The sequence below is a fragment of the Danio aesculapii genome, chromosome 12 (assembly GCF_903798145.1).
Source record: "Danio aesculapii chromosome 12, fDanAes4.1, whole genome shotgun sequence".
NCBI classification, from domain to species: domain Eukaryota; kingdom Metazoa; phylum Chordata; class Actinopteri; order Cypriniformes; family Danionidae; genus Danio; species Danio aesculapii.
The window spans coordinates 177164-188351 of NC_079446.1; the positions used below are offsets into that span (position 1 = coordinate 177164).

The 11188-nt window shown below is 39.1% G+C and overlaps 2 protein-coding genes across 5 annotated transcripts in view; both read right to left on the bottom strand.

Moving 5' to 3' along the window:
* dnah9 (dynein, axonemal, heavy chain 9) overlaps positions 1-2049 on the bottom strand; it is a 57505-nt gene extending 55456 nt beyond the window's left edge. The window contains exon 1 of the mRNA XM_056469920.1: positions 1693-2049. Within this exon, the coding sequence (XP_056325895.1) occupies positions 1693-2049 (357 nt within the window). The remainder of the gene's footprint in view (positions 1-1692) is intronic.
* A 2799-nt stretch (positions 2050-4848) lies between these two features.
* myocd (myocardin) overlaps positions 4849-11188 on the bottom strand; it is a 31571-nt gene continuing 25231 nt past the window's right edge. For 3 of the 4 annotated variants that reach the window (XM_056469596.1, XM_056469595.1, XM_056469598.1), the window contains 3 exons: positions 9635-9733; positions 8533-8590; positions 4849-7484 (listed from right to left, as the gene is read on the bottom strand). In XM_056469596.1, the coding sequence (XP_056325571.1) occupies positions 7120-7484; positions 8533-8590; positions 9635-9733 (522 nt within the window). In that variant the 3' untranslated portion in view covers positions 4849-7119. The remainder of the gene's footprint in view (positions 7485-8532; positions 8591-9634; positions 9734-11188) is intronic. The other variant, XM_056469597.1, reaches the window with a different exon arrangement.

The following is an 11188-nucleotide window of genomic DNA, read 5'->3' on the forward strand; positions in this document are numbered from 1 at the left end:
AGTATGTTCTAGACAAGTAAAAAATACTGTGTTGTTTTCAGAAATAATGAGTCAAAATGAAGTGAGTTTTTCCCTAAAACAGTCACAATAATTATTGCCAACTCTGTTATTGTTTAGAAAGCTTAACAATACGTTACACAACAGCAGAATGAAATGTTCTCTATCATATTGAAGCATTCTGCATTCTTTTATATTAATAATTAACTCAGTTTACTATGAATTATACCTTTCATATACATCATACAACTCGAGTGGAAAAAGAATGTGAAATGTCCTAAATGTTCCTGCATGTATGATTTATGTATGTATTCATTATTATAATCATTGTGAATATTTCAGTCAGGAGGACACACAGCTCTTCATATCTGACAGGATTATCCTGCTGTCTCCACAATAATGTAGTGTTTACATGAATCCACCGGCGGATGTTATAGCGACGGACACAGAGGCAGAACTTTAACAATAGTTTACAGATAAAGCCGTGCAGATTGTGTGTCTCTTAATGATCAGGTTGCTTTATTATAGTGGTCATATTCTAGTTTTGTGTGCTGTAATTGTTCTTTCTGATCACTAATCAAGTAAAGTTATGTAAAATAAGTATACAAGAGTATTCTGAGTTTCAGAAATGGACACAGCTTGTTTAAATGTGGCTTTGACAACAAACAAGAAGGACAGAAAAGTTTCAAACAAAACAATACAATTGAGAGGAAAATAAATCTAACCAGTGATGTAAACGGTAATATTATTTGTCAAAAGTGTTGATGAACTGTGGGATCTAAAAACACTGTTACAATCAAACACGTTTTCATTGGAAACTCACTTTATTACGCAATAAATATGTGCAATACTTTCTCATACGCACTTGTACACAGCACCTTATAACCTGTATATTTATAACAATCTGTACATACAACTCAACATCCAGGTTTCTTGACTAACCGCATCTGTTTAATGTTTAGCATTTTTATTATTTTTTTTTTTATATTTATTTTGTGTTGTCCCTTTATGTACACTGGAAGATTCTGTAGCTGATTCTGATTCTGATTATTAACGTTACACCATCATGTAAAGCCTCTGACAAACACTCATTATACGTAGAAAGCTTTTTTTTTAAATAGTTTTGATAGCATGTTATTTAGAAAATAAAGTTAATGGGAAATTAGCATATTTGGTTTCTGTCGACTGTATGTAAATATGAGTTTAACTGTTTACCTGCAAGCATGAACTCAAACTAATGTGTGAAGTGATTGTTCGGACCGATCCTTTTAAAAGAACCGACTCGAATGAACAATGCTTTGGCGAAACGGACATACACATTTACTTTCAAACGTTCAGGGCAACACACAATTCCTTCATGTTGTGCCAACACAAATAGTTAAAGTTAACTGAATCATTTTTATAAATTAAAGTGGATTGAACATAACACAATTAAGTTAACTTAAAAACTTAACAACTGTTGTTTCAACTTATTTTAACGTTGGACCAGTTTGAACAAGAAGCAAATGTTATTTTTTGAATGTATAAACTCCCTCATCGGTTATTGTGAATCATAAATGAAAATAAAATAATTATATTTAACTGAAAAGCTCAATAATTACACAAATTCACTTATTTTGACTGTCATTTATATGAATTCTCTCAACAGTTTTTGAGAATCGATTCAAAAAAGCCGATTCAGAAGAGTCGACTCACCTTGTCCACTAGCACCGAGAACTGCTCGAGAGGAGAATAACACATATCTCCACTGAACAACTGGGTCTTCATTTTATCGGCGGTAAGCGCACCTTTACCCCGCTTCACGAAAAACACCGCTTTGCTCTTAGCGGCGGCGGAGAGACCGAGAGCGGGTACGAGCTGCCCGGCAGAGTTGACGGACACCGAGAGAGTCGAGTGCTCGGATTGATCCAGGAACTCCTGAATGACTCTCCGCTGCTCCTCCGCGGACACGCATCTCTCCCAGCGCTCGGGCTTCACGTTCAGCGCCTTCAGCACGCAGTTCTCCAGGAAATCCAGTCTTTTATCGGTTATCAGCGGTTCCTGCTCCTCCATCGCGCCGGTGAATCTCTGACTGATCAACCGAACTGTCCGTTAAACCGCCGTCTAAACGGCAACCCGCTGTTTACGTTCAAACACCTGCTGTCGCCATGGAGACCGAGTCAGACCCCCCAGAGCCAATCAAACTCGCTCATGTGCAAAATGTATTCGTTTCAAAATGGCGTCTAGCTTTCTTCACAACTTTCAGCAACTTCTTAAAACTCCTGGGGTCAAAATGATAAAAATACATGCGTTTTCCTCTAAATTAGGCTTTAAATATAAGCTTTTCGTTAAAAAAACAGCTCATTTGTGATCATAATTCAGTTTGGGACACTGTAGGATAACGCTATTAATAGTTATCTAAGTAATTATTGTTTGTGTGTTTTAGCAGCTGAAGATAACACTGATTATAATCACTCATTTATTTCATATTTAAAACTAAATTAAATAAACTCTAGAAGAAAAATAAGGTTTTCATCTTCAGTTAAAGTCTACATAACTGTAAAAGGAAAAGCTGCACATGGATAAAAATTAAACCAATCTACATCGTAATAACGCGCTAGAGAAATAAACATGAATTGAACTGAATTGAAAAGGCTCTTTTGGAATCGAGTTTATATTACTTTAAGAAAAAAAACAGTGTTGGGGTAATGCATTTCGAGTAACACGAGTTACGTAATATTCTTTTTAAAAATAAAGAGTAAAGTAGCGCAATACTTAAAAAAATAAGATAATATTTGAGTTACTTTTTAAAAATTACTTTGTAGTTTAATTAATCAGCTTTTAAAAAGGAAATGACTGAATCAAAATTAGTCACAGGTTCAGTGAGAGAATCTGTTCATTATTGTGGACGCATCGAAGAAAAGGAAAAGGGGATTATAGTCTCAATGCACTGTGATTTTACTTAAGACAAATAGTACAAAACTAGCAAACACTGCTTTAAACTTTCAGTAATGTATATACGACATGTATAGCTCTGGGGTCAGGTAAATAAAGATTATAGAGTGCGATGTTAATTGCAGAGCTCCTCTATTAAAAAAAGAAGAGAAAAAAAAACAAGTTCTGAAAGAGATCAAGCCTCAGCCAGGTAATAAAGAATGACGCATTACTTATCGTAAAAAAAGTAACTAAGTAACTAACTAATTACTTTTTTGCGTTACTTAGTTCCTTTTGTACGGTAAGTAATGCGTTACTCTTTATCACCTGGCTGAGGCTTGATCTCTTCAGAACTTGTTTTATTCTCTTCTTTTAATTGTTTTAAAAGGAACTTTCCCCAACACTGAAAAACAACAACAACACGGTTTTGCTTCATTGACCTCTAATTATATTGTGTTGCCTATGATAAACCAGTTTCAGTGGGTTTGTACAAGCTGTTTTAATGCTTGTTTTGACCGGAGTTTTTTCTTTGAGTTTTAGACCAGCATGTGGGTTTTGGATGCTTTAAAGCAGGAGTGCACAAACTTTATCTTATGAAGTGCCAAAAAACAAACTTGATTTAGGGTGGTGGGCCGAAGGTAAATATACCAAACTTTTACATTAAAGTTGCCATGGTAACTTCCTAATTTATTAAAATTTAAAAAATGTATTGAAAAAATACTTTAATCGCATTAATAATTCTATATATATTTTTACATCCTATAATAATCCTTTTATGTATTTGCTCATCCAATTCTTGTGCATTGTCCTCTATTTTCACGTGACAGTATTTACATTTTATAAAAATCTTATTTATACACAACATTCAATTCCAACATTTAATTTCAGTTTGCTTTTTTACAGCTCAACAATGAAAGAAAGAAAGAAACAAAAGTTTACTTTAAATTAGAGATGACGATCTCTGTTAGAGGCATTCATCCTACCCTTCTCCCTCTCCTCTCAGATGGGATGGTGGGCCAAAGGGTTTCTGCTTTAAAGGGCTCCTATTTTACCCCTATTTCAAGATTTAAGTCTTTTGTGTCTCCAGAATGTTTGTGTAAAGTTTCAGCTCAAACACACATCAGATTATTGATTACACCTTTCAGAATATTGGAGTTTTCAGCTCTGAGCACACTGCAGCTGTTTTTATGGCCTGTGCCTTTAATGCTAATGAGCTAGTTCTCCCCGCCCACTTTTCCCACTGTCAGAGTGTGTCTTTGTCTCCTGCTGCGTCAGATAAACTGCACAGTGACAGACATGAAGGAAGCAGATCTCACGTAACGTCTGTGAGGAATACTACAGTAAGAGTTTATCAATCATTATCAGATGGACACACACACACATCGCGTGTTTAACTTTGCACTGTTTTTGCACTGTACGGACTGATGAATTACAGAGATATTACTGTATTTATTACACACATGCTGTTTTAAAGACGCGTTAAACGTGTGAAACTCACTCTTGATCACATTTGATGATGGCTGATGATCACAGAGAGCTGAACAGATCCTTTAATTCCGGCTGCCAAACGCACGTCCTGTCTAGTTGATATGATTATACTTGTTACTACAGAGACATGTTAATACTGTCAATCAATTCAGTGGGCGGAGAAACTGCACTGCTACATCATGTTGTGGTGGGCCTCAGAATAGGAGGGATTTGGATTCTATTTTAACATTAGGAAATACGTGGACACACTACACTACACACAGCTCTGTCCAAACAGCTTACAGAAGAGGATTGCCATCATACAGTAGGTGCCCTTTAGGAATATTCACATAGAGTATTCACAGTGTTCATAACAGCGAATCATTCATAATTTGTATTTAATATGCTTTTCCTGGAATATTTTTGTACAGTTCAGGCCTGAATGAGAAAGGAGAGCCGTGAGTGTGTCTGTGTGTGTTTAATGTTGGTTTATTGAAGGCTGGTACAGTAATACAGTGGTGCAGACGCTCATATCATATCAACATTCAGTGGCCAAGCGCTACAGGAGCTTTTTGTCGTCTGAATATGAGAAATAAGACACAAATCCTCCATTTTCCTGGAGGTAAAGATAATTAATAATAGTACATGAAAAAAACAGCATAGATCTTCAGTCAAAACTTAGAAAAATAAAATCTTTACACAAATAACACTTTACACACTCTTCAGCTGGAGTACAGCCCAAATATCTGTATCACAAAATACTGAAAGCACCTGATGGTGTGCTATTTATTCTGATTTTCCTACATTATAATAAAATAGATTAGTCTGTAAAACAGTACTGCGGTCAATACTGAGTCTCCAATGGAAAGCAGAGCTGATGTTGGTCTTTAATGCCCTCTCAATGTTCATTTGTGCTGGAATTAAAGGTTATTTCACTGTGTGTGTTTTTCATTCATTCTGACTTTAAGGCTTTACAGAAAACAGTGAAGAAGTCAAGGCACCGAGAGCAGTGGAATATTACAAACGATAAAATAAAAACACCTATATTTCAGTTAAACTCTATTCACAGCTTAAGCTTTTAAAGAGCTGATATTATGTAGAAAAAGTCACTCCGCTGTTCAGTGATCAGGTTTAACAATTCATAACTAAAGTTTAACACATAGCTATTAACAAGTTCAAAAGTCAGGTCCCAAATCTGCCACAGATATAATAATGCACAGTACATTTCACAGTCGGAGAATAGATATATATGTGGAGTTCAGATTTTTCACAAGTGCTGGTAAAGTGGGTCAGAGACGATCTGCTTCTCAGGAGAACATTTAAGATTGAGTAACATGTCAGAACTATTCGTCCTCCTGTGAAATTAATTATTTTTCAAACATTTTCCAAAGTAATTTCAACAATATTCCTGATAACCCATTTATTTTGTCTTTGTCATGATGACAGCACACCCTGTTCATTCATTCATTCTCTGCCTGGAAGGGCATCTGCTGCGTAAAAAATATGCTGGATAAGTTGGTGGTTCATTCCGCTGTGGTGACCCCAGATTAATAAAGGGACTCAGCTGAAAAGAAAATTAATGAATATAATATAATTCAAATATATTTTGATAATAAAATGAAATGTAAATGTTAAACAGCATCGGGAAACATTAGAAAAAGAAGGAACATTTCACAGGAGGACTAATATTTCTGATTAAAGTCAGATAAATCAGCAGTGCATGTGGATGATTGCATGAAAAGATCAATAATTGGAGGATTGAACATGACTGATGGATCTCACACATGAAAAGGAATGTCTCATAAATATGCATAAATAATATGCTAATGATAAGAAAAGGAGCAATTAAATACATCAGAAAAAAGATTCAAATAAACAGTTTTTGTTGGTTGATTGGTCATAATAATAGACGTGACAGGAATTATGATAATAACACAAGCAAATCTACAATGCAGAACAGACTAAGGGGATCAGAACAGAAATATTTGGAGTTTGATTATCATCAAATAATAATCTCCAGTAATAAAGTCGAGTTTGTTCAGATTTCGTTTTTCTGGCGTGTCTGAATGAATAATAAAGCACAGATTTCTCTGAGAATAAATTAATAATGTGGTGTAGAGCGTGGCGTACACTAGCAGAGGTGCTCATATTTACACTAGACTAGAGAGAATACAGCCATATAATAAGAGTGTGATGCATTAATACGAGTTTCTTCCACACCACACATGTGCAGCAAATGAAGTGATGATTGAGTGTGTATGTACAGCGCTCAGTCCTGGAGTTCTGCTGTTTCCAGTGATCTAAACATTCCCAGAATCCTCAGGCTGACTGTGGTAAAACCGTGATCAAGCACACTGAGCTCATGGTCAGTAAGCCAACAGTCCATGCCGTTACGACATATTATTATCAGTTATTCATTTCCATAATTAGGGATTTGTTTCTTCTTCAAAACAGCCAGGCCATTAGAAATGTGTCAGGGTGATACGTCTGATCACGATGCAGATTGAATTGGTTAAAAATGTCTCCTTAAATCATTCTATAACAGCGTCATGAATATTGAATTATATTTTACATTCGATTCGTACCACTGTTGTTGAGGTCAGCAAATATATTAATGATGCTGTTATAAAATTCACAATGAGTTATATGCTGATGATCATGTTTATGACAGATTTATGACATGTTATGGTAATGTTGAGTTGTCATAGCAACCGTAGCGGTGTCCATATGTGTGTGTGTTCTTCACCACTGGTCGAGGTTGAGGCTGATGTCCGCCGCGTCCAGGAACTCGGAGCTGAAGATGTTGTGTGTGTGTGTGGCTGCGGGCGGGACGGCGCTCTGGAAGGTGGAGCCCGGCGGCGTCAGATCCAGCCACTCCATGCTCTCCCAGGGGGACTCGCAGAAGCCCAGACCCAGACCCTGAGCCTCCAGCACCGCCAGCTTACCAGCAGAGGGCGACAGCGGCTCCATCAGCAACTCCGCCGGTGCGCTCGGGTCTATGTGTGTCTGCGTGTGTGTCTGTGAGTGTGTGCGGTGCAGCAGCGCCTCCAGCTGGACGTCTGTGTGAGTGTCGTATGGTCGGTGGAAGCGGCCGCCGCTCGGGGAAACTGAAAGAACAGACACAACTGTGGTTACAGGAGGATCTACTGCAAGGAGAAGGAGAAGAAGAAGAAAAAGGAGGACAAACAGCGACTCAGCAGTCAGTGAGAGCAGAACACCTTCACATGCAGAGCAGCAGCAGCATTTTACACACTCACTTGGATTTAAAATCGCCACGAAACAGAAGTTAAGATCATCATATAAGAGGAGATTCCTATATCATTATGTACAACTAACTAAAACAGTCATGAAATTAGAGATACACACTCTTAACCCCACAGATAGCCACACCCTAAGGGACTGATAGCCCCGCCCTAAAATAATCATAGTCCTGCCCTAAAGGACTGAAAACCCTGCCCCAACTGACTCATAGCTCCTCCCTAAATGACTAATATCACTGCCCAAAAAGACTGAAAACCTCAACCCAAAGGAGTGATAGCCCCTCCTTAAATTACTGATAGCACCGCCCTAAATTACTGATAGCACCGCCCTAAAGAACTGATAGCTCTGCCCTAAAATATTGATAGCTCCGCCCTAAAGGACTGAAATTCGTGCCCCAAATGACTCATAGCCCTTCCCTAAAGGACTGAAAGCCCCGCCCTAAATGACTCATAGCCTTTCTCTAAAGGACTGAAAGCCCCGCCCTAAATGACTCATAGCCTTTCTCTAAAGGACTGAAAGCCCCGCCCTAAATGACTCTTCCCTAAATGCTTCTCAGTTGCAGATATTCCAGACCATGTTAATGTATGTATTTAGGTACTTTGATACATACATCAACACATACATGCATGCATAAACTTAGAGTGTATTCATTTACATTGCTACATGGAAGTGGGCGGGGCTAAGGCTGGTCTTTGTTCACTGTGACTCTCTGATTGGTGGAGTTTCAGAACAGCATCATGGGTAATGTAGTTTTTCTGCTGATAGTTTCATCAAAAGCACATCCTGCCGTTTCCAAAGCTCAGATCTGATCTCAAACTGTTCATATGGTGGAAATGAATGAGTTTGTAGTGCTGCATTCTTATTTGAGTGCAGAAATAAAGCTGTGTGCCTTACCTCCGCTCTCGATGAGGACGTCCAGAAGCTCATCCATCTGCTGACTGCGCACCATCTGCTGTAAAACATCACACACTGATTTAGCACTCGCTGTTTCAGATGCATTTATGATCAATACTTTCAAATCTGACGTTTCTGAGACTTCTGCTTCAGTGTGTTGATGTACTGAATATTGAGTGTTGGCAGGGCTTTACTTTGCGGATCATTGCCTCATAGTAAAGTAACAGTAATGGGGACATGGTTTAGAATATTAATATGCAGTAGATATGCAGTCAGATTGACTGATCAACAGAAGAAACATGGATCAAATGCTCAGCCTTTCATCAAAGATTACCAAAACATTTTCTTAGCAGGCTAAATAGCACTGATTTATTATTCACCTTAAGAATAACAATGTGAGCCAGCCAAATCTAGATAAGATATAGTAAATATAGATTTGATGAGGACTTTAAAAGTGCTGTATGACAGTGATGAGAGAAACGAGTCCAGAACATTGAACCAGCTGCTCTGCAAAATGATTCACTGTATGGAAGTGTTTGAGGGGACACCTGGTGGTCAAAACAGTGTAAATGCAACAATAAACTCAGGCAAAACACACATTAGAATCGTCTTTTATTCAAATATACTGTCAACTTTTAATTGAAGGAGGGATAAGAAAAATCATCTAGTTTTTGCTTTAAAAGAACATTGTTACTTGCCCATTAGCTGATTATTTAGCTTGTTTTAAGTAAAACTCACTCATTATTTCTGAAACTAGACTACATGTTGTGCTTGTCTAGAAGATGCTTCTTTATTTAACAGTTTGTAGATATTTGGGCTAGAAACAAGACACAAGCTCTAAGTAAGAACAGCATTTTCTGCAGTGTGTGTGAGGCTGACGGTGTGCCGAGCGGATCAACAGTATCTGGCTGCAGATTTCCACATGCAAGCTGCATGAGAGATGCAATCCCAGACACATGCACTCAATAGAGTTAGTGACATCACGGTGATAGGCGGGGTTAGTGGGCGGAGCATTACAAGCAGTGCATGCAGTCTCAGCTTGCATGTGCACTCAGTCTGCAGCCAGACGCCTCTGGAGCGGGATTCATTTATTATGATTTACCTGTTTGACAGCATCCTGGTAACACGGCGGCCGCTTACTGACAGATGCAGGACAATCTGAACTACAGAAGACAGCGGGAGACGACGGGGACCGAGCCTCCTACATCAGGAGACAAACGTTAACCAGGAGCGAGAGCCAATCCAGACAGAAGAAGAAGAAGATGAAGCTCTCTCGTCAGTGTGTGTGTGTGTGTGTGTGTGTGTGTGTGTGTGTGTGTGTGTGTGTGTGTACACCACTGAAATCTGTCAGACGATATCTCAGGATGTGTGTGTGTGTGTGTGTGTGTGTGAACACCACTGAAATCTATCAGACGATATCTCAGGATGTGTGTGTGTGTGTGTGTGTGTGTGTGTGTGTGTGTGTGTGTGTGTGTGTGAACACTACTGAAATCTATCAGACGATATCTCAGGATGTGTGTGTGTGTGTGTGTGTGTGTGTGAACACCACTGAAATCTGTCAGACGATATCTCAGGATGTGTGTGTGTGTGTGTGTGTGTGTGTGAACACCACTGAAATCTATCAGACGATATCTCAGGATGTGTGTGTGTGTGTGTGTGTGTGTGTGTGTGTGTGTACACCACTGAAATCTGTCAGACGATATCTCAGGATGTGTGTGTGTGTGTGTGTGTGTGTGAACACCACTGAAATCTATCAGACGATATCTCAGGATGTGTGTGTGTGTGTGTGTGTGTGTGTGTGTGTGTGTGTGTGTGTGTGTGAACACTACTGAAATCTATCAGACGATATCTCAGGATGTGTGTGTGTGTGTGTGTGTGTGTGTGAACACCACTGAAATCTGTCAGACGATATCTCAGGATGTGTGTGTGTGTGTGTGTGTGTGTGTGAACACCACTGAAATCTATCAGACGATATCTCAGGATGTGTGTGTGTGTGTGTGTGTGTGTGTGTGTGTGTGTACACCACTGAAATCTGTCAGACGATATCTCAGGATGTGTGTGTGTGTGTGTGTGTGTGTGTGAACACCACTGAAATCTATCAGACGATATCTCAGGATGCTGATTTACAGTGGGTCTGGAAAGTATTCACTGTTAACAGCTGAAGGGTTAGTTCACCCAGAATGTCAGGTCTGTCATTAATTCCTGTCATGCCGTTTCTGAGAGCTTCCTTCATCTTCAGACACGATTGAAGATATTTTAGATCAGTGGTCTCAAACTCAATTCCTGGAGGGCCGCAGCTCTGCAGATTTTAGCTCCACACACCTCCAGCTCACAGCTGTTTAACAGTGTCCAGTGGTCTTGAACACCTTGATTATTCGGATCAGCTGTGTTTGATTGGGGTTGGAGCAGAACTCTGCAGAGCTGCGGCCCTCCAGGAATCCAGTTTGAGACCTGTGCTTTAGATGATAAGCTGGAGCTCTTATTTTAATGTGTGTTTTGCATGAACACATGCCATGAGTCAAATATAATCCTACATCACGCTTTTCTTTCTGCATTTGCCCCTTATAACCAGCAGGTGTCCTCATTGTGCTGTTCTGAGCAGTGAACCCAGCTGGTGTAATATATCCAATCAGTGAGTTGAGCGACTGCAGTCAGT